Consider the following 24,200-nt stretch of genomic DNA (forward strand, 5'->3'; position numbering starts at 1 on the left):
TGTTCTTTGGAAGGACTGATGCTAAAGCTGAAACTCCAATACTTTGGCCACCTCATGTGAAGTGTTGACTCATTGGAAAAGTCTCTGATGCTGGGAGGGATTGGGGGCAGGAGGAGAAGGAGACGACAGAGGATGAGATGGTTGGATGGCATCACCGACTGGATGCACATGAGTTTGGGTAAACTCCAGGAGTTGGTGATGGACAGGAAGGCCTGGCATGCTGCAATTCATGGGGTCGCAAAGAGTCAGACACGACTGAGCAACTGAACTGAACTGATAAGGATCTGAAACCATGGTACTTCTAGAAGACAACATAGGCATTACTCACTCTTGGAATGGAGTGACCAAGCAGAGAAACAGAAGGTGCCTGGATCCCTGACAAATGCTGAGCCACCATATGCATGTATCTACATTTTCCAAATTTGGTGGGGGTGGGGGGAGGGGCAGTGAACTCATATTACTTGGATATTTAAAGTTACATCCATCACAACCCAAGTTTTATCATCTCTAGGTAATACCTTCACCCACTCAGTTTTTGACCCCAAGCTTTTCTCATTCACCAATTCAGGCCATCAAGGACAGGAACGTGCCATTGCTGAAGGATACTGTGATGGGGGTGGCCAGGCAGGGGTGGGAAGTTAAAGTACCCTAATCACAGAAGGCAAAAGACATGTTAGTGCTGTGTCACTTGGCATACTTGCCTGCCTGCAGTCCACAGAACAAAGGCGATGTCCTGCCTGTCCTTCAGGATGTGGTCACAGCTGTCGGTCTCCTGACACCACTTTAGCTCAACTTCCAGCCTAAACTGAAGTCTTGTCAGGAGCCTGGAGCTAGACCCCAAATGTCTCTTCTTTAGCTCAGATTTTTAGGTATAGAGCTAAGTCAGCTGGCATGAGTGTACAGATCTGAACCCAAGGCTCCCAGAGGAAAAACCTTCTAACTTTTCAGTTTAAAAGTCTAGCTCCAAGTGCTTGCTTCTTGTTGAGTGACCAAAAAGAATGACTCTGAATTTCTGAACATTTCATAAACAATCTGAATTTCTATTTCTTCATCTATAAAGACATTACTCCCTGCTCATTCTAATTGGTAAAGTGGTTACAAGAAATTGATTTAGGAATATAGAGGAAGGTGGCAACATCATGTTGGATTTTGTATCCCCAAAGGGCCTGGGACATAGTTAATCCTCTTTAAAGAGGAAAGACAAATGTAAGGAATTACTTTTATTTACTACTTCTTGTGGTAAGAAGATGGTCATAGGTACACACACACACACAAAATCACACAATTTTTTTGCATGAGTCAACCATGGGTGGCAAATAACCTAGGAACAAACTTAAATTCTAGTCCAGAGCAGTGTTCAGATACACTATAGAACAGGTCAGAGTCCATTACAGAAAGTACTTCTTTATAACCAAATGATTTCCCACCCGCAGGTTCTGCCTGACTCTTTTCAAGCAATATATCTCATAGAATAAAATTCCAGTTTGAAGAAAGGAGGAAAAGGAAGGGAAGGTGGGAGGGAGGAACTTCTAGTAAATTCACAAATCCCTTAGAGCTTATTAAAAGGAGATTTGACTTACCACATTTAAAAGATCAAAATCTACTGATAAATTTTGAGTCAGAAGGCCTGTGAGACCAAATGGAGATAAGGGGACCTTGGGGGAGAGAAAGAGATAAGAATGTTATTTTGACAAACAAAAAAGGATATCCTTGTTTTAATTCAGTAGTGTTTCAATTCAAACATTAGCTGAGAATCCAATGGGTTTGTCATCTCTTTAAGATTTATTCATTATATGCAGCACATTATTCTGCACACAATGGGAAATTCAAAACTGAATCTACTCCTCCTAACTGGGTAACTCCAGGCTGGAGGCAAGGTATGTACCTAAACAACTCCAGTGTGAGGCAGCCAGGGAGACACTGGTCACAGAGGTGTGTCTAGATGCTTGGCATCACAGAAGGCAAAAGACATGTTAGTTCAGGGTCAAGGTGGTTATGACCAAACCTTGAAAGTGGAGTGAGGAGAAGTGAGAGAAAAGAGTTCCAGGCAGAAGGCACGGCCTGAATAAAGGCCAAGTGCGTGGAAACACAGGCTTTGAACAAAGACCCCAAAGTAGTTATATTTGCCAGGAATATATTAATAGGCCACATGAAAAGGAGAAATGTAAAAAAGGCTTGGTTTGGATGAAAGTAAGAAAGACTTTAAATGACAACAGAGTCTGAGCCAAAGGCAGAACTAATAGGGCTGTGGAGGGCTCTAAGCGAGGAAGGTAGGGATCATGGTTCTGCTTCCAGACTCTTGACCAGGCAGGATCGATGAGAAGGAAAGGCAGAGATGCAGGAGTCAGGAAGGCACCTGCAAGAATCCAGGGTAGGGAGCTGACTGCTAGTTCTTTGTGAGCAAGTACTGAGTCTCGAGGGATCCAGGTGGCTCAGTGGTAAAGAATTCACCTGCCAGTGCAGGAGACAGGTTTGATAGCTGAGTCGGGAAAATTCCCTGGAGGGGGAAATGGTAGCCCACTCCAGTATTCTTGCCTGGGAACCTCCATGGACAGAGGATCCTGGTTGGGCTACAGTTCATGGGGTCCCAAAGAATCAAACACGATTGCATGACTGCACACATGCTGAGTCTTGAGCACTGAAATCAGCTGGATATGAGGCTTATGCAAAACCCCAGGAAACGGAAGGTAGAGTGGCCAACAGGAGACTGAACCGAGGGGAGTGAGAAGGATGCAAGGTCAGAAGGTGAATGAGGCAAGCACAGAAGAGCCCACAGAATGGAAGTTGCCCGGGACTTGATGCAGCAGCCTGGAGGCCTGGCAGAGCTAGAGACTGTTGGGAAAGCAGAAGAGGTCACAGAGTGACCCCAACAGCACTCACCCGTCTGGAGCAAATTAAAAAGCAAATTGGAACTGGCTTAAATAAAAGAGACTCCCATCACTGCCACTTCCAATATCGCCTTGGTCGTGGGGTCTGCAGATGGCAGAGCAAGCAGGTATGTCAATCTGTGCTCCATCAATATGAATTTTCAATGGCATCATGTTGACAGCCAGCAGCTGACACATCACCACCCTCTGCTAAAGCATCTCTGAAGCCCTGGGAAGGCTTTTCCTAAAGCCAAGGCAAGGACAGGACTACCTCCTTGGCTGTAGAAAGTGGGGGACTTTAAAAAATAAAGAAAAATAAAAAACACACTCTCACGTACATCATCTCACTTTATTCTCATCTTAGGTGAGAGGCACAAGGCAGGTATTATCATCCTCATTGTAATCCAGAGAAACTGAGGTCTGGACAAATCAGGAGATTTGTCTAAGTCCATGGAGCTACATATCTATGCATCATCAACTCAATGGACATGAGTCTGAGCAAACTCTAGGAGACAGTGAAGGACAGGGAAGTCTAGTGTGGTGCAGTCCATGGGGCCGCCAAGAACTGGATACCACTTAGTGACTGAACACAACAGTGTAGTTATGTAGTGGTGGAGCTTGATGACCTATGTAAGCCACTGCAGCCTGAGACGGCAAGCTGCCCAGAACACCAGGCATTTGCTGGCCGTGTAGACATTCCCTCCCAGCTCCTTCAGAACCATGATCAGCCTGGGGAGAGGTTGGAAGTGGGGTACACCAGCAGGCAAGTAGGGCTGGCTTCAAAGAGAATGTGGAAACTGGCACAGTGAACTGTCTTTCCCTCCTTCATTCCTACCCCCCATCCCTTCCTTCCTTCCACAAGTACCTGCCGAGGATCACCTGACCACTCACCCCTCCAAAGGTCCCTATCCTCAAGAACCCCACTGCCTTGCCTTCTTATCCGGCTCACCATTTCCCACACTGTCTTCCCAACTGAAACATACCATCATTCACTTCTCAGTCTCTTGAGATTCACAGGAGGAAGGAAATTCAAGTGGAGGTGATGACATCTGAGCTGGCCTTAAAGTGTGAGTAGGAGGTAATCTCTGGACACAAGCAAAGGCTTAGAGATACCTCAGGGCATGGAATGCTCTGGTAACAGGAGTTCTGTAGAGCTTGGGGCCAGTGGTGGCATAGGGGTACATAGGAGCTACTGAAGATGAGGAGAGAGCAGGCCCTCGGAGATCACCTAAGGAATGCCTCTCACTCCACAGACCCTAGAAGCCATCAGAGAACTCTCGGCAAAGTAGTGGTAAATCATTTCAGTGCTTGGAAGGCCAACTCTAGTAACTGAATGGAAAAAAGAGGATCGTAGAGGGTGTTGCAAACATTTCAGGAAGAGTAGACGAGAACCTGGGCTATGAGGGGTTAGTAGAAAAGGTGGCACAGTTTCCTTCTTAAGGAATTGTATCAAAGCAGTCAATCCTAAAGAAAATCAACCCTGAATGTTTATCAGAAGGACTGATGCTGAAACTGAAGCTCCAATAATTTGGCCATCTCATGTGAAGAGCCAACTCATTGGAAAAGACCCTGATGCTGGGAAAAATTGAAGGCAGGAGGGGAAGGGGATGACAGAGGATGAGATGGTTGGATGGCATCACCGACTCAATGGACAAGAGTTTGATCAAACTCCAGGGAATAGTGAAGGACAGGGAACCCTGGTGTGCTGCAGTCCATGGGGTCACAAAGAGTTAAACCTGACTGAGCGACTGAACAACAAAAATCAAAGCAGAAAAATATGCCTTCCAGGTGCAGGTGGGGGTCCAGGGGGCCTCGTGGGTCCTGCTCAACCTTCATCCCCAGGCAAGCTCTCCCCTTTTAAGGTGTACAGTCATGCCCATTGAGTCGTCTTCAGAATGAAGGCCACTCAGGACCCCCAAACTCTGGGCATTCAAGGTTAGCCCAACAAATAGTACCTGATGTGTGTCTCTAATCACAAAAAGACATCTGGGATTTCCCAAACAAGCCCTGTGCTTTGCCTCCTCTGCACACTATCTCCATTCCTTCTGCCTAGAACACCTTTTCTTTACATTTCCACTTATAGGAATCCTACTAACCTTTCTGGTCCCAGAGTCACCCTCATCAAAAACCTTTCTCAATCCCCCAATCCAAATGAATTTCCCTGCAGAGCACAAGGCTTTGCCCACAACCGTGTTGATTATGCATCTGCTACGCTGAATGCTTACCTTCTCCTTTGTGATCCATATGTCCCACTGAAAGACCCCTGGGCTGTGTTTCATTCTTCTTTCATGCTAACATGCCAACTGACCAATCTAACACAGTGATGGATCCATCCTGATGTCAGTGACCCCCCACCTGTATGTCTGTCAGCAATAAACTAGGTGGGCAGGCATGTCCGTGAGTCTCTCCCCATAAATGAGAATGTGAAACCAAAGTCGAGGCCCTACAAATGGGCCAGAACTAGGTCACTTGAGGGACGCTCTCTCAGTATCCTCACTCAGGCCCTGCACCTCCTGAGCTGTAGCATAAAGCCTCATCATTTTAGAGCTCCAGTCCTCTACCTCAGCACAGGTGGGCACAGTTCCTCCTCTTAGGGGCTTACTAACTTGTGTAAGAGTTAAGATCCACACACAGAGAAGGGCCTTTCCTTTCTCAGGGAGCTGGCAGTTCTACACGAGTAGTTTGTAACCTGTACTACATAAGGCAACATGATGAAGAGCTCACTTCAAGCTCAGATGGTCATGGGTGAATTTTACGAGGGCTGTGGGCATCTATCCCACCTTGGAGGAGTGCTAAAGGCTGTCTTTGGTCAGAAGCGAAGAAGTGGAAGACCCACCCAGTTGAGGTCAGGATAATAAGGCAAAAGTCAGAACAGAGAACAGATCACTTTGGCTGGAACAGCCAATCTATGAGGAAAACTGAGGGATAAGGCTGGAAAGATAGGTCAAGACCAGCTTGGGGTGGGTCTCAGATACCCGGTAATGCAGATCCATTGAAGTTCCTTGAGTAAGAGCACCTTATGAGGCATCTTTTTTAAGGTATTTTAATAGGCTAGTTGTATAGAAGGTATATTGGCTTGAAAAAGATCTGATATCTTGAACAAACAAGATGTTTGTTACAGCAGGATACTATAAGATAATGGAAATAGAGTAGACTAGGAGAGGTGAAATAAAAATAGGGACACTTCAAAATAAAACATCTGCTAAAGGTTTGTGTTCCTTGTGTACCAGGTATCTACTACCACTGGCACCATTTTCCCTGAAGGACCAGAGAGAGACAAACTCACAACTACACAAAGTCCTCTGCCAGGAAGTGCCCAAAGCCCCACTATGGTTTTATTGGTGGAAAACCAGGCGGTGGGTAAGAAACCTGGCTCGCTCTGGTCATTTTTCATTCAGGGACTAGCCGAACTCGTCTTCTAATCTTCAGCCAATGGATTTTATTCAATGCGAAAGTCACTAAATTAATTTTTTAACATAATAAGAGTAGAAATTGTCAATTTTAGAAGCACAGATGCGAATTTCCCTGCACAGGAGAGAATATGAATCCTATTAGTTAAAAATAGCAGTTGTACTCACTTTCCCCCACATGCTAATTTTAATAAACTTACTCTGAAATTAGCCTGCCACTAGGAAGATAGCTGCTCATCAAAGATGTTCCCAGGAAGCACTAAGCTTGCCTTGCAGGAGTTCAAGCACTCCCAGAAAACTCAGAACAATGCAGAATTCTAAATGGAACATGTCCACTTCTCACCAGACCTGGTCACCTCCCACCTCTCTGTCACACCCAGCACCACCACTCTCTAGCCACACCTTGACGGTCATCTTGGACTCGTTCTATTGCATCTTCCTAATCGACTTGGCTATGAAATCCTGTATGTATCTTCCTTTAAAATCTATCTCATAGACATCCTTTTTTCTTTAATCCTCACTGATGCTGTATCCTCTTATCACTTTATTTATTCAAATATCTAAGCAGTCACATATTCTACATTCATTGAGTATCTACAAAGGGCAAGGTCCAGTGGCAAGTGCTAAGGTCACAATAACATATGGTCCCTACCTTCAAGGAGTTCAAGATCTTTTGGGTCCAGTGGAGACAGAGGCAAGTCAAAGGTTGGTTAAAGAACCATATGATAAATGGTATGACTTAGGTGCAATAGAGGTAATTGGGAATATTGATGGTGACAGCAAAGACTAGATTGCTGGTAGCTCATCTCCACTTATCTTGCCCTGATTTTGAGGACAGCTACCAAATTTGTCTTTATATCCTTACTGCCTGGCACAGTGCCTTGTGAATGACAAAGGCTCAGTGCTTGTTGAGTTCAGTGGAAACAAATCTTTCCCAAGTATTTTCATCAACTTATACTCTAGCTAAAAAAGCTTTCAGTGACTATTGCCAGCTACATCAGAGCAGAGCCTTCTGTCTTCTTTTAAAGCTGTTTGCCATCTGGTCTACTCTGGCCATCCAACCTCCATTTCTGCTATACCTCAATGCACTGCTGCTCTGCTGCTAAGTGGCGTCAGTCGTGTCCAACTCTGTGCGACCCCATAGACGACAGCCCACCAGGCTCCCCATCCCTGGGATTCTCCAAGCAAGAACACTGGAGTGGGTTGCCATTTCCTTCTCCAATGCATGAAAGTGAAAAGTGAAAGTGAAGTCGCTCAGTCATGTCCAACTCTTAGCGACCCCATGGACTGCAGCCCACCAGGCTCCTCCATCCCTGGGATTTTCCAGGCAAGAGTACTGGAGTGGGGTGCCATTGCCTTCTCCGACCTCAATGCACTAGTTTTAGCCTTTAGCTAGAGCATTCCCTCAAAGGCTGACCACCAGTTCAGTGCTCAGGGCTGCTTCCTGTCACCTTCGCCCACGCCCTCTTCACTCAAAGGTGAGGGACTCAGTTCCAATTCTCCTTTAAGACATTTCCCACTTCTTCAAGCCTCACCAACTGCCTGTATATGTATCTAAGATCAATTGTTCGTTATTGTGCTCTGCTTGTTTGTTTAATCATGATATCAATATGAACAATGCTTTGAAATATTAAATGATACTCTATCCAAAATCCCTGTAACCCCTCCCCCTTTCTCCCCACATGTCCCTCTCCCTCTTAAAAGCCAGACAGTCTGCATTCAAGCTCCAAGGAAGAGAGTGCTCCGCAGAACACTGGAAGCAAAGCACCTGACTTTTCAGCTTAGAAAGCCTGATCCTTAAGACACCAGAGCACAGAAGAGGCTCTCCAGTTTCTCCCTCCCCCATGGTCCTCCAAAAGACTACAAAAGATCTCCAGTTGAGAAAAGGCAGACAGAGTGCAAGGGAGGAGAGGGCCTGGATATCAGCGAGTGTCTAAGAATGAACACTAATCACCCTGGTGTGGGGAGAACACAGTAAGAACAGCAGGCCTGAGGTTTGTATGTGGGGGTGTAACTAGTTGTGACAGAAACATGGTAAGTGGGGAATTAGTCAATCTCTCTATAGCAATAGCTGTCTTGAATATCCATTCCCCCTCCCTTTGAAAGATTTAGGTTTATTGAGGTATAATTTACATAGAGGAGAAAATCATTCTTTTGAGGCATACAGATCTACGGATTTTATCAAACTTATATAGTCCTCCAGTCATCAATACAACCAAGGCATAGACTATGTTCATCACTTCAGAAAGCTGTCTCATGTTCCTTTGCAGGCAGTCTGCTCACCCATTCCAGGCTCCGGCAACCACTGATCGCCCTTTTTGTCCTTTTAGTTATGCCTTTTCAAGAACTTCATATTGGTGGAATATTACACCCAGGGCCTTCTTTTACTCGCCATGTTTTTGTATGCATCAGTAGTCCATTCCATCTTAACACTAATCAGGCTGTAGCAATGACACGGATGTAGCAATTTATCCACTCACTAGTTTTGAACATTGTTGTGTTTTCAGTTTTCAGCAATTACAATAAAATTGAAATAAACATTCACATATAGGATTTGAAATAAACATTCACATCTAGGATTTTGTGTGGACATGCATCTTCATTTCTCTTGAATCAACATCTAGGAGCAGGATTGCTGGGTTGGGTTAGGTGTCAGTTTGACTTTATGAGAACTTACAAACCTGTTTCCAAAAGTGGTCGTACCATTTTATACTTCTCTAGCAACGCAGGAGACTTTCTGTCACTCTGCCTCCTTGTCAACACTTGGTTTTTCCTTTTTTTTTTTTTTGTGAGTCTGCTTTTCATTCAAATAGATGTATTGTAGCATCTTGCGTGTGTGTATGTACTCAATCGCTCAGTTGTGTCTGTTTTGCAACCACACGGACTGTAGCCCACCAGGCTCCTATGTCCATGGGATTATTCAGGCAAGAATACTCAAGTGAGTTGCCATTTCCTCCTCCAGGGTATCTTCGCCACCCAGGGGTCGAACCCATGCTTCCTGTGGCTCCTACACTGGCAGGAGGATTCTTTACCACTGAGTCACCTGGGAAGCCCCTTGTGGTATCTTACTGTGGCTTTAATTCACATCTTTCTGATGACTGGTAATGCTGAGTATCCATTCATATGTTTATCTGCCATTTGAATCTCTTCTTCAGTGAAGTGTCTATTTAACTCTTTTGCCCATTTAAAAAATTAGGTTGTTTTCTTACTATTGCATTATAAGATTTCTTTATATATTCTGGATATAAGATATGTGTTATGCACAAAATTTCTCCCAGTCAGTTTGTCTTTTCATTTTCTTAACAGAGTCTTTCAAACAGTAGACTTTTAAAATTGTAATAAAGCCCATTTTATCCCTTTTTTTTCTTTTATAGTTTGTGTTTTCTGACTTTTAAATAGAACCCTCCCAAATTTAAGTTGGGTACATCCAGCTTAAGGTGACACTTCCTAGCCTCCCTTGCAGCTAGATGTAGCCATGTGATGATGCTCAGACCAATGGGGTACAAGAAGTGACCCCTAATTAAAGAAAAGTAAGCAGAGCACCCCTAATTAAAGAAAAGCTCTTTGCCCTGAGCTTCCCCTTTCTCTCTCTCTCTTTCCCCTACTTATGGGTTGGGACAAATCATGGCGACCACTCAGCTTTAACTATACAGTTGAGGATCACCCCCTCAAAAAATAGTAGAGAAACAAGATGGAAGAAATCTGGGGTTTTAAATAACACGTGGAGCAGGGCTGTCCTCCTAGACTGGACCACATATTGTAACACAAAAAAGACCTAAATATCACTGGGGAGTAGGTATCTTTTTCAAGTGGTTTAGATTTTACCCTAACAAATACACTCTTCTTTCTTAGGAAGTAAAAATAATCCCCAATTCCCTGGACCCAGCTTGGTGTGGTGTGGTATGTCTATGCAGAAAATTGCACCATGGTTTCTCAAAGTTTTCCTTAGTTCAGGAGTGATTCAGGGACAGCAGAACATGATCAAAGCTACCCACCTTGGGCAAGAGAGCAAAGTCCCCCATGCCCAGAGCAGTGAAGGAGCAGTATACCACCTTGCTCTTCACACTCCCAGGGTAGCATGGGTGTGGCACAGACACCAAAGGGCCAGAAGAGGGGAACAAGGGAGGATACAACAGTGATCAGCCATGACCAGTGACCAGATACTAGACTGAAATAAGGAAAGTATGGCTAAACAAGAACAGTCTAGACCAGATGAGTGCCCCTCCACACCATCACTCCTGCCAATGGGGTGATATGCTAGTCAACACTACTTACTTACAATGGCTAAATACTACTAACTCCCTCTAGAACTCAAATACAAGTTCAGGAAGAGGCGTGACTCCAATCCAGATTATGTTTCCACTCCCCTTCCGATGGGAGTTTGTAATCAAAATTAAAATGTTATAACAAAATAAAGAAGTTTTTGTTTCCTGGACATCTAAGTTGGTATCCTGAGGTCCACCCTCACTACGCTGATATTGGCTGAACACTTACTGCTTGACAAAGAGAACAAAGCACTAACAAGCATGATTTCATTGGAGCCTCACAGTAAGAGCACCTATGTGGCATGCACTTCACGATTCTGTTTAAGGATGAGAAAAATGAGACTTGGAGGAGTTGCACAGTGTGGTGATTCTATCAACCTCCATTCCCCTTCTTCTGGCAAACAGTCCCACTGCCCCAGTCCACTCACAGTCCATGTGGCCTGGGCAGGGGCCCATGTACAAGACCCCAGACAGATCATTACACCCCTGAGCAACTTCGCCAGGGCAGGTAAGGGATATAAGTGGGTTCAAAGGGAGTGATTCCTGAGTTTTTATGGGACCTCTGGCATGAGAGTTTCTGTCTCTTCCTCTGGACTTGAAGGGTGGGAGGGTGATACCAGGCAACAAGCAGACCCAAAGATGGAGAGAAAGCATCCACTTGAGTGGTCTGAGGGCTGAGTCCAGCTGTGACCCATGCCACGCCATCTTGGAACGATTCAGCTGTATTAGTTCACTAATTAGTTTGCCAGAGGCTGTTAACACAACGGAGAAGGCAATGGCACCCCACTTCAGTACTCTTGCCTGGAAAATCCCACGGGCAGACAAGCCTGGAAGGCTACACTCCATGGGGTCGCTGAGGGTCGGACACAACTGAGCAGCTTCACTTTCACTTTTCACTTTCATGCACTGGAGAAGGAAATGGCAACCCACTCCAGTGTTCTTGCCTGGAGAATCGCAGGGATGGAGGAGCCTTGTGGGCTGCCATCTATGGGGTCGCACAGAGTCGGACACGACTGAAGTGACTTAGCAGCAGCAGCTGTTAACAAACTGCATAAACTGGGTGGCCTGAAACAGCATAAATTAATTTCTGATAGTCCTGGAGGTCAGAAGAGTAAAATCAAGGTATAGGAAGTGCCAGGCTCCCCAGTAAGACTCCAGAAGAAGGCCCTTCCTTGCCTCTCCCTAGCTTTTGGTGGCTGCCAGCACTCTTTGGCATTTCTTGGCTTGTAGCAGCATAACTCCAACCTTTGCCTCTTGTCATCACACAGCTTTCCTTCCTCTGTCTTCACATCATCTTCTCTTTGCACATCTCTGCACTCCAATTTCCTTCTTCTTACGAAGACACTGGTCATTGGATTAGGAGCCCACTCAAATGACTTCATCTTAACTTAATTACGTCTGCAAAGATCTTATTTCCAAAATAGGTCACATTCACAGGGATTAGGGGAAGGGGATAGGACTTGAACATATCTTTTGGGGACACTATTCAAACTACAATATTAGTCAACAAATTCCTTCTGAGCTAAACTTCCTTGGGTTGGATTTTTGACCATTTGCACCAAAAAAGAAGTAGAGTCATGACGTAGGTCCAGATCTCAGTTAGCAAACAAGACCCAAAGTCACACCCTTAACCACAGGCTCAGACTGTAAGCCTCTTCTACTTCACTACCCCAAATGTCAGTGGCTCAACTTTGGGTAGAGGCCCAGGGTTAACAGGGCTTCCCAGGTGGCTCAGTGGTAAAGAATCCGCCTGCTGATGCAGGAGATGCAGGTTCGATCCGTGGGTTGCGAAGATCCCCTGGAGGAGGAAATGGCAATCCACTACAGCATTCTTGCCTGGGAAATCCCATGGACAGAGGAGTCTGGAGGGCTACAGTGCATAAGATTGCAAAGAGTCAGACAGGACTGAGTGACTGAGCACACACACCCGGTCACTGAATACATAACATGCTCAAGGAATACAGGATTGATTGCTATCTAATTAATTAACCAAAATTCAAATAGCAAGATTGAATTGGGCATGGTTTATCATAGGGAGCCAGCTGACAGATGACCAGGATTTTTATGTTAGAAATAAAGTTATGGATTGTCTGCACGACTGCATTTCAAGATGTCCTCTTGTATTTGCAAGCTCACCTCAGGTGGTGATGAGAAGATGGTTTCCCCCTCCCCAGACATTTAATTTCCAGAATAGAAGAGCATCCACGCTTCTTTCACATGCATGAGGGCTGTGTTTACTTCAGGGCCTGAGAGAAGGCTGTAGTTTCAGCTTGTTATACTGAAAATATGAAAATAAAACTGATCTCTATAGGGTCATTTAAATGAAAACTGCTTTCTAGAGGCAAACCGGGAAGCAAACTGATTGAAAGAGAGCACAGAGCCCTGGGCAGGAAGGGCGATGGGGTGTGGACTCAGGGCAGGAGGTAGGGCCAGGGATATCTGCAGAAATAGGTGGGCGCCTGTCAAAAGCCCATTTGATCTGGGTTACATGTCTGGTGACGTCTTCCCCAGTTCCTCCCACTGGCTTCCAAAGTCACTTTCAAAACCATTAGACTCTGACCGTTGTAGCTGTTGTTTAGTCACTAAGTCATGTCTGACTCTTTGCGACCCTATGGACTGTAGCTGGCCAGGCTCCTCTGTCCGTGGGATTTCCCAGGCAAAAATGCTAGAGTGGGTTGCCAGGCCCTCCTCCAGGGGATCTTCCTGACCAAGGGACTGAATCCCTGTCTCCTGCATTGACAAGAGGATTCTTTATCACTGAATCACCAGGGAAGTCCCACCCACTGACCATACTCTTCTTTGAATCCTCCTTGTGTGAGTCCCAGACGATGTCTCTACACCAGACCCAGTGTACACCCATGGGCAGGAAATGGTCAGGGAAACACCTGGGGAGCCCTGTTTGTGAGGAAAGCAGATTTGGGGGGGCTATAGCCCTGGCACTTTCATACATTAAGGTAATTAGTTTCCCATGGTTGCCACAACAGATCACTGAAAGTTGGGTGGCTTTTCACACAGAAATGTATCTCTCACGATTGTGGAAGCCAGAAGTCCAAAATCAAGGTGTTGGCAGAACTGGTTCCTTCTGGAGACTCTGAGGGACAACCTACTCCAAGCCTCCTCCAGCTGCTGGTGGCTGCTGGCAGTCTTGGCATCCCCTGGGCTGTCATGGCATCCCCTGGACTGTCACTGCCCAGCTCCCCATTCTACCTCTATCTTCACAAGGGCTTCCTCTCTCTGTGTCTCTGCTTCCCCACAGCCTTCTGCCTTGCAGCTCTGTGTCTCGAATCTAAGAACACCAGTCCTTAGATTTAGGGCCCCTTCCTAAATCCAGGATGATCTCATCTTGGGATCCTTAGCTGATTTTATCTGCAAAGATCCTGTTTCCAAAAAGGTGTTATGACAGCTACTGGGACGTTAAGACTTAGATATATACATGGTGGAAAGAATACAATTCAACGCACTACATTGGATCTGGGGAGAGATCCAGAAAGTTCCATTTTCTCCCCAAATTCCATTGACTCTTCATACTTTTTATTCCCAAAATGCCTCTGATAATCTGTAGATTGTACTCTGAGCAATGCTTATCCAATTGCTGAGGATTCAAAGATGAATAAGACAGAGACCCCTCCCTTCGAGAACCTGCTCTCTAGGCGAAGATACACACAGATGAACTGGTGATTAAGACACAAAGCGTGGCCTAGTGATCCTGAGCTCTGGAGTCAAACAGACCAAATTCTGCCCCCTTCAGATGTGAGGCTCTGAGCAAGTGCCTTAGCCTGTCTGAATCATGGTTTCTTTATCTGTAAAATGGAACTAATTTCTACCTTATACATGGTGGATGGACTCAAGGAACAGCTTTTGGCTATTATGAAGTTGAGAAGCATTCTGCATTCATTTTCACACCCCACAGCCTCGAGCTGTGGGTCCCCCGTGTCCTTGGCTATAATAAATGTCTGAAGGCAAGACGGCAAGTGCCCTGGAGATACACAGCTAGGACAGGCAGGAAAACTCTGGAAAGACCCCTTTCTCGACCTTGACTTATTCTCCAAATATACTTTTGAGGACCTACTGTGTATGGAGCTCAGTGTGTAGGCACCTGGAACAAAGCCAAATGAAACACATAGCCTAGAGGGAAGACCAGAAGGCTGCAATACCACGTGGTCGGTGCAGGGTAGAGGCATCCTGGATCCAGCACAGCCATGCCAGGAAGTACTTCCTTCTTTGGTCTCACATCCTTCATATTCCACCTTTTAGGATTCGCTTAGTGTTTGCGGTGTGACACTCTTCCCACACTATACTATATATGCTTAAGGAGTTCTCTGAGGGCAGAGGGGTTGTCTGTTTTCTCGGCCACTGCATTCCAAATACAGAGCGATGTAGCTGACTCCTAACAGTCATTCGACAAGTATTTGCTGGATTAGTGAACATTCTGCTATTTCAGAGCTCAGCACTGGACTTCCAGGAAGAAGCACCTCCAGCCTCCTCCACTGCTGGGTGTGATTCTCCATGGGCCAAGAGAGAAGGTCTCCAGTCTCTGTCCCCTGACAGAGGAGATACACAACAGTGTATCATAATCCTGAGCAGCTATTGCTTACAGACTAAGAGTGGGCAAGCTAAACCTGACACCTGAAGCCTTGACAGCCCACTCCTCTTCAGAAATACGATGTTCTGCACACTAGACATTAAATACGGCTATTAGACTGAGCTGGAGGCCCAGGAAATGATTAAAGGGGAAAGACGGTACAAGTGTTCCCCTCCAATACTCAAGAAAGGAAGACAGCAAACCATTGCGCCCCGACTGGTACACAGTAGGATTAAGAAAAAAGGAGGCCCAAGCTGGCCTTGCCGGTGGGGATGGTCCTCAGGAGGGAAAGAACGGAGAATTGCTGGGAGATCATCAGCACGGCTGGGTACATGACTAACTGCCATCACAAATAATGGTAAGTCAGGAGAAGCAATTTACCTGTGAGACCTCAGCACCGCGCTCTCACCTGGAGAAGTCAGGCCCCAAAATTCTTAGAGTGGGTTGAAGGGGAAATCTCATAGGAGCGCAAAAGCCGACCCCAGGGGTGTTTATAACAAAATCTTTGCGGGGCAGGGGGGGCGGGGTGCGGCGGCGCCGGGTTCAGGGCATTCTCTGCTTCCACAGAGAGTTCTGCACCAGTGCTTCACTCCTTTGATAAACAGCCAGGCACCTTACTGGAGAAGGCAATGGCAACCCACTCCAGTACTCTTGCCTGGAGAATCCCATGGACGGAGGAGCCTGGTAGGCTGCAGTCCATGGGGTCGCACAGAGTCGGACACGACTGAAGCGACTTAGCAGCAGCAGCAGCAGCAGCCGCCACCTTACACAAAGGTGGCCCACGGTAAATATATGTCGGCTGAACTGAACCTGAATGAATGAAGGCTACGGAGGACCCTATGGAATCTCCCCTCCCTCCTCCAAACCGCCGCCGCAGGTGATTCCGCCTGTCACGGCACCCGGATTCACCGCCCCCCCCGCCCCCCCCCCCCCCCAGCACCACCTTTCCGCTTCGGCACTGAGCGTCCAATCGCTTGGCTCCAAAACAGCGGTAACCGAGAAGGCAGGTGGGGCTTGGCTCCCACTCCCGGATCCGCGCTGCTCTCTCCAATCCAGGGCCAAGCCCTGCCCAGAGGGAAGGGCCCTCCCCAAAGGCTGGCACCAGCTGTCATGGGAGAAAGTGGCGCCCGGACAGACGGGAAAGTGCGGAAGGAACCGCGCACCTTGCAGGACGCGCGGGGGCAGCGAGCCGAGGCCAGGGAGTGCGCGTCGCCCCGCGAGTCCCCGCCCGGCTCGGCCACCCGGGGGTGGGGGGCGTGGGCTCGGGGCTGGCGGCCGCTCGGCCTGGCCCATCCCGCCTGGCCGGCGCCTCGGCCTCACCTCGCTCACCAGCCCCTGCCAGTCGCTCTCGGTCCGGTCGCCGTTCATGGCCTTCTCCCGGCGAGGGCCGGCCTCTCTAACGCCGCCCTCCTCCGCCGCTGCGGCCGCCGCCGTCGCCGCCCGGGCCCCGCGCGGCCCCGAGAGGGCCCGGCACCTCCGAGCCACCGCGCCGCCGCCTCCGGAGGCCGCCCGCGCTGTTGACTCAACGTCAGCCTCCGCGGGAGGAAGAGGAGGAGGAGCCGAGGCCCGGTGCCCGGCCACCGCCACCGCCGAGCCGGCCGGGATCCCGCGCTCCCGGTGGTCCGCGCCCCAGGCCGCGGGAAACTCCTGACCACCGCTCTCCAGGCGGGAGGTGGCTCGGCTTCCCCCTACAAGAAGTAAATCCCCAAATCCAGCCGTTCCCTGACCACCATCACGGCTCCCACCACTAGAATGTAAGCCCCACTCGGGCAGGGGGTTGCCTCCTTCTCTGATAAACCTTAGATACAGGGCCTGGCACCTAGTAGGTGCCCTGCAAATATTTGTCGAACCTATGGATGAATGAATTACGTGTTATTATATATTCAACGTAGTTTTAAGTTACTAATGTCTGTTTCTATTTATTTCTTGAATTATCAGCTGTCAGGAATAAAACACAAATAAAAATACTGAAAATAAAACGGTAATGAATTCTAAATAGAAGCTAAAGCTCTGAATAGGATGCTTAATGTGTGTCGAAGGAGATGTCGAAGACAGTGGCATCAAACTGAGACTTTCTCATAAGTGGAAGGACTAAAAGGGATTTACAGAGAGCAGGGGAATCTTCACACATGTCTTGTCAGTATTATTGGAGGTGGTTTTCCCCAGTCACCTAAAATCCTGACCTGAACCAGGACCAGCAGTGAGCTTTCCATACTTTGAGAAGCGCTGCCTGTGGAAATGAGCATATAGGTTGAGAAGCTGTGAATCCATTTTACAGTTGTGAATGCACCGCCTCCAACATTTATTTGTTTTAGTCCCTAGTGATCCTGACTCAACCCTGCAGGATGGATGTTACTTCCATTTATTAGAAAAAGTGGAGAAACAGAGCCTCAACTAAGACTTCTAGTCCCCAAAGACCCTTTCTAGCATCTTGGAAACCTGAAAATGAAGTATCACCCCCTGGGAATTGGAAATATTGCATTGTATTGTTGGCCTTGTTTTATTGGTGTGATAGGTTGTTTGCAAAATACTATCAGTAATTTCCTGCCCATCTTGCAGTCAGTGTCCATAACTTTGACTCTAGGCTCAGCCATGTGACTTGCTCTGGCTAGTCAATGTTTGCAAATGTGACTTGCTCTGCCAAGTCAATGTTTGCAAATGTGACTTGCTCTGACAAAACAACGTTTGCAAATGTGCTACACAAGGAGGCTTGTAACTGTACAGTAGAGTTTATCCTTTCTATGCTCTTAGGAACCTGTGATCACCACCTTAGAAACAAGCCCAGAATTGCTTGCTGGATGATGAAGGACTCACAGCCAACAACCAGTCAACTGCTACACGTGAGTGAGGCCATTAACTCCCAGCAGCTACCATTGCCTGCATGGGTCCCGTTGAAATCAATGGAACTACCCAACTGAGCCCTGGCTAATTTGCTGACCTACAGAGCGTTATGCTAAATAAGCTGTTGTTGTTTCGAGCCACTAAGGTTTGGGATGGTTTGCTATATATCAACAGCTAATTAATATAAATGGTGACACCACTGATGAAGACCTGGATGACAGAACTCTTCTTGGCAGCCCTGGCATCGTGACCTGTTGGGGCCTCATCTAAAGAAGACTCTGGCAGGCCAGGGGCTATAGAAAGGAGCCAGTCGAGTAGGCAGCACTTTTATTCAGTGTCTGTTGTGTGTGCTCATCCTGGAGACATTCAGTAACAGTGCAGACCCTTTAATAACTGATCCAGGTCCCTGTCCTCGAGGGTTTGCAAACCTTGTCATTTAAGTTTTGGAAACAAGTGCTCTAGGGAACAAGAGAAAAAAGATGGGGCTAGAATATAGCTAAGGCTTCTGGGCTTCTGACCAGCTGGGCCGCCTAATCCATTCTTTGTAATCCAAGAGAGTGGAAAGGTCATCCCTAAGCTGAACATCTAGGGTTAACTCAGCATCAAACACTTGTTCCTAACAGCCCGATGGATGTCTCACACTAAGAAGAAAGGTATTGTCTGCCGATATGTAGCCCTCTGGCAAACCAACTGGTTTCATTCCAACCTGTCAATGAAAAAGACTGTAGGAAGAGTGGGCATATACTTGGTCCATCTTGTGTTCCACTGCCTCGTGGTCTGCGTCTTGCTCCTGGCTGGAATTCAGGTGGGAAAGCAGCCTGCCCTTTCCAGTTACCATGTTTAGCTGAAGCTTTCAGAACTGCTGTGGCTTTGGGGGCTTCACTGGTATTTCAGGCAGTAGGAAATTGGCAAGCTGTTGGGAGTGAAGGAATCTTCACATGAGAGATCACGTACTTTAGGACCACTCTCTGAGTGACTCTGTTGCCCCTTCTTGCTTTCCTTCTCTGAAGTAAGTCAGCCAGTTATTAAGGTGTCTAAAAATAAAACTGGGAAGGACAAATCAAAAAATGGCCAGCCTCTTCCCACCCCAGCATGTTGAGAAACTTTCAACTTACTTGAAACGGCATCTCCAGTTGCCTGGGTTTCCCTTGGAGGTTTTATGCCCCAAGTGCCAGCTCAAACCTGCTTAGCTTGTGAAATGTGATGAAATCACACACCAAGGCAATGTAGCTGAAAGCGTTTCTTTTTTATCTCTTTTCATTTATGTAGCCTGACATTGAGTAATAATAATAATTAAACGCAGTTTAAGCTTTTAGGCACCTATACCAGGAGGCCTCTAGACACCTCATCAACAGCAGCCCAGGCTGACAAAAACCAAGCTAATTACATTGTGGTTAACTTTTTTCAAAGAAAAAAATAAAACCGCCCAGCAACTGTCCTCACCTCTGATAAAAGTAGTACATCAAATGTTCCATCTCACAGTCCATTTGCATGGGACCAATTTAAAGCCAAGTGGCTTTGTCTTAAATTTGCTACCCTAGCACTAAGTATTGAAACATGGCTTTAGCCTCTATTTTCACACCCCCTTAACTCTCTGGAAAATCTCTAGGGACCCAATTTTTCCATGTATATTCATAGCCCCAGGGCCAGTTCTATTTATTTATTTATATGAACAACATTCAGGAAACTAAGATCATGGCATCTGGTCCCATCACGTCATGGGAAATAGATGGGGAAACAGTGGAAACAGTGTCAGACTTTAGTTTTGGGGGCTCCAAAATCACTGCAGATGGTGATTGCAGCCATGAAATTAAAATACGCTTACTCCTTGGAAGGAAAGTTATGACCAACCTAGATAGCATATTTAAAAGAAGAGACATTACTTTGCCAACAAAGGTCCATCTAGTCAAGCCTATGGTTTTTCCAGTGGTTATGTATGGATGTGAGAGTTGGACTGTGAAGAAAGCTGAGTGTGGAAGAAATGATGCTTTTGAACTGTGGTGTTGGAGAAGACTCTTGAGAGTCCCTTGGACTGCAAGGAGAGCCAACCAGTCCATCCTAAAGGAGATCAGTCCTGGGTGTTCATTGGAAGGACTGAGGCTGAAGCTGAAACTTCAATACTTTGGCAGCCTCATGAGAAGAGTTGACTCATTGGAAAAGACTCTGAGGCTGGGAGGGATTGAGGGCAGGAGGAGCAGGGGACGACAGAGGATGAGATGGCTGGGTGGCATCACCGACTCGATGGACATGAGTCTGAGTGAACTCCAGGAGCTGGTGATGGACAGGGAGGCCTGGCGTGCTGCAATTCATGGGGTTGCAAAGAGTCAGACATGACTGAGCGACTGAAATGAACTGAACCGAACCGATAGTTAGAAGAAAGTGCTTAGGTGCTTTGGAATAATGCTTAAAACTATCAAAAGTTTGAGAGAGTTTTAGCTTCATCTAAGAAACTGAACCAGCAGATACTAATGAAAACAAAACAAAATAAATCTCAGGAGAGAATGGGAAAGATAAGATGACTTGAACTTATCATTAGAAACCAAGACTCCCGTTTCAGGTTCTCACCTGACTTATTAGATAAGTTTGGCCACGTCAGAACAGCTCCAGACACATGGGGAAGCCTTAAAGCTTTTGATACAACTTCACCACACAATATTTTCAGTTCAAAGTCTGGCGTCCCAAGCAAAAATGTCAGCATTCTCATTTAAAGGAAACTAAGCAAATCTTCAGTAGAGAGTTCGGCTCGGCTCCTCTCCAAATGTACAACTGGGGCAGTGTTCATGGCCATACTTTTCTCCTGCCTGAATTAGGAAACCCAGTCTGATGAACCTGGGAAGGAAATGATTCTTAATGATAGTGGTTTATAGCGGTTATATGTATGTGTGTATGTATATATATATATATATATATATATATATATATATAAAATTAGCTCTATATGAGCCAAGGTCCCCAGTTCTTCCTCTTGTCAATGGAGGGCCAAATTAAGCAGGGCCTGCCAAGAGCCTCCATGACCTAGTTGCTGAATGCCTTCCTTCATCTTTGACTTTAACCTGGGGCAGGGGACTACAGGTCCCAGTATGCACTGCAGATAACCTGAGGTCCCCTAGGCCACTGGCCTCAGTTCTGTAAAAGATACGCCTCTTCTCTTCCCTGTACCTGGGGATACTGTGCAAAGGGCCTCCTCCGTCATTTCCCTGCTAGGGCCAACAGCCAGACACCAGACAGATAGACGAGGATTCTAGCTGGATTCCTGACAAAGAGCATTCTCTGTCTCTTAGCCCCCTGAGCTCTTGGGTGCTCTCTCTGCCAAGCCTTCCCTGCCCAGCAGCGAACAATCAGTTGCAAGTTGCTCCCCCCACCTCCAGCCCCGCTGACTGCCAATCAGCCGGGCAGCAGGGGGTGGAAGGAAGTTCCACTCCCTGCTGAACCTGCACTGAGGTACTCAAAATGACTGAGTGGGGCTGATGACGACCTGGCAGGCCAGGGACCGCCGTCGCCATCAGAAGGGGTGAAGGGTGGGTGTGATTGACTGGTGCATTGCAGCCAGGAGGTGGGGATGAGCAGAGGTAGAGGGGCAGCTTCTTTTACCTATGGAAGGGTTCTGATAAGGGAGACCGAGATGTTAGGAGGAAAGGACAATGAACTGGAGAAGGAAAGGGAGATGCAGGGCTTGTGGCTCCTGATAAGAGGCCAGGAAATCAACGAGAGATTATGAAGTGAAGCAAGAAGGAAAACGACAAATGTTATATGATACCACTTAAACGAATGAATGACATGAATCTAAAATATGACACAGAGCCTCCCTGATGGTTCAGTGGTAAGGAACCCGTCTGGGTTCCACCCCAGATTCGGGAGGATTCCACGTGCTGTGAAGCTCCCATGCGCCACAACAGTTAAGCCTGCACTCTAGAGCCCAGGAGCCGCAACCACTGAATCCATGTGCTGCAACTATTGAAGCCCTAGGGCCCTGGAGCCCGTGATCCGTAACAAGAGAGGCCATCACAATGAAAAGCCTGCGTACCAAAGCTAGCGAGCGGCCCCTGCTCGCTGCAACTGAGAAAGAGCCCACACAGCAGCAAAGACCCAGCACAGCCAAAAATAAATCATAAGTTTTTTTACCTGTGTAAGAAAACTTTAAAAATAAAATAGAATATGAAACAAATGAACCTTTCTACCAAACAGAAAGAGACTCACAGATGTAGAGAGTAAACATGTGCTTACCAAGGTGGGTGGGGGCAGGATGGACTGAGAGTTTGGGATTAGTAAATGCAAGGACAGCAGAGTCTACGATATAGCACAGGGAACTATATTCAACATGCTGGGATGAACTATAATGGAAAAGAATATAAAAAAAGAAGGTATACATATGTGTGTATATATACATATATATAAAATATAAAAGGACCACACACACACACACACACACACACCCATACATATATATAAACTGTGAGAAAAAAACTGAAAACCTTGGGCACAGGGGTTGGTGGGGATAAATCCAACCCCACCCAGTGTGGGAAGTGGAGTAAGCTATGGCCCAAGGAAATAAATGGAAAGGAGACAAGGAAAGTCATTTCACTCTCAGATTATTCAAATTTGTTGTACTTATTGATAATGTATTTCATTTCTTCCACGTGGGGGGGATATGATTCAGCACAAATTTGATGTAAATTTATGGAAATAGAAATACAGAGAGACTACGGGTCCTTGCTGCTGGCGGGTTAGCAGCTCAGCCCTCACCAAGCTCGGGTTACGGCTCTCTGGACTTGGGGAGCTGGAAATAGAAACGTCTGACTTGGGGGTCACTGGCCTCTCCTACAGGCCAAGAGAGGGACTGACCCTGTCGATTGGCAAGGCTTATTAAAAAAAAAAAAAGAAGCCTGATGATTATATAAAATAGGATCACCTACATGTCCTCCTGTCTGATATTTGTCTTTGGGTTGAGGGACAGTTTTTACCCAGTGGAGATGGATGGGCTTATTTCAATGAAAAGGAGGGGCAAACAAGGAAGAGATTAACATTATCTAAGACCTACTGTGTGCTGTGTACACTACCTACTGTGTAGTGAAGTGACACAAGTGCTTTTCCTCCTGTACTGTGGAAGAATCATGGGGCTAGGGGAAAAAAAAGAGAAAACAATTTTCTAGACAGGGTGAAAGGTGGCATTTCATACAAATGGCCAGAGCTGGTCAAATATTTATTGTCCATTAGGCTGTCCTTCAGAACCCTGGATGTTGATTTGTATCTTTCCCTTTCATACCAGGTCATGGCATTTCTCTAACGATGTGCCTCTCCCAGCTGGCAGCAGCCTCTCCAGCCTGGCCATGACCCTGACATCCAAGAGAACCTTGCACAGTTTGGGAATAGCTTCTCTGAGCCAAGCCTTACTCTGCAACCTGCAAGTGAAATGAGAGGAAATTCAAGAGACCAAGATACAAAGCCAGACCAAAGGGTTTTACTGCCCCTTCATTCCCGCTGGAGATAAAGATTTCTGGTACACTGGTTCTCGCTTTCCATCAAAGCAAGGATTCCTTTCAACATCCAAACAGTTGTGAGGTCCTGAACTGCTGCGCTCACCTGGTCTAGGGGCACTCAGAAGGCGTTTGTCTGCAGCCCACAGCCAGGGTCTGTGGGTATATTTGAGTAAATGTTTCCAAGGATGGCAGCAATCTGCTCACTTGTATTACATCCATGGGGCAGAAATTGTTAGCTCTTGGTGACGCTGTTTGTAATGCTTTGACCTCATTCAGTCACCGAAAGGCAAATTTCTCTTTGTTCTCTTACAGGAACACAACGAGGCAAGTAAACATGATGTCTAAGAAAGACTGTCAACAAGAGTGTTTACGGGCTTATCATGCCCTTGCTGTTCCACTGAGTAGCTTACCTTTGGGGAGAGAGGCATACATATGCCCCCTAGATGCCCACATGTGACACAGTGGTTGTCATTTATTAACACTGTTTGTTCCCATAAGGCAGGAAAAATAATCTTAAGGTGACATAAGAGAGTCTGAGGAGGGTCTTCTTTAACTTGCAGGGTCATTTATTCACTCAGCAAACATTTCTTGAGCTTCTCTTAGAATGCTGAGCTAGGCAGTGGGGAGGACAAAGAGGCTAAGACCCCGCCTCTGTCCTCGTGGCCCCAAGTTTAGTAGCTGAGTTCCCCAAGCATCTGAACACTGCAGAAACATGGAGAAATATGCCAGAATTGGACTCTTCAACTATGATATGTCAT

General features: G+C 46.6%; 1 protein-coding gene and 1 long non-coding RNA gene across 3 annotated transcripts in view; one reads left to right on the plus strand and one right to left on the minus strand.

Moving 5' to 3' along the window:
* Positions 1 to 16,553, minus strand: part of CCDC149 (coiled-coil domain containing 149) — a 115,738-nt gene extending 99,185 nt beyond the window's left edge. The window contains exon 1 of one of the 2 annotated variants that reach the window (XM_052642368.1): positions 16,445 to 16,553. In XM_052642368.1, the coding sequence (XP_052498328.1) occupies positions 16,445 to 16,492 (48 nt within the window). In that variant the 5' untranslated portion in view covers positions 16,493 to 16,553. Of the gene's footprint in view, positions 1 to 16,287; positions 16,329 to 16,444 lie in introns of those variants that run through there. The other variant, XM_052642369.1, reaches the window with a different exon arrangement.
* A 46-nt stretch (positions 16,554 to 16,599) lies between these two features.
* On the plus strand, positions 16,600 to 23,837 carry LOC128049953 (uncharacterized). Its single transcript, XR_008199605.1, has 3 exons — positions 16,600 to 16,878; positions 17,876 to 17,964; positions 23,232 to 23,837. It is a non-coding gene; the product is annotated as an uncharacterized LOC128049953 (long non-coding RNA).
* Positions 23,838 to 24,200: the final 363 nt, after the last annotated feature.

Source organism: Budorcas taxicolor, chromosome 6, assembly GCF_023091745.1.
Source record: "Budorcas taxicolor isolate Tak-1 chromosome 6, Takin1.1, whole genome shotgun sequence".
NCBI classification, from domain to species: Eukaryota; Metazoa; Chordata; class Mammalia; order Artiodactyla; family Bovidae; genus Budorcas; species Budorcas taxicolor.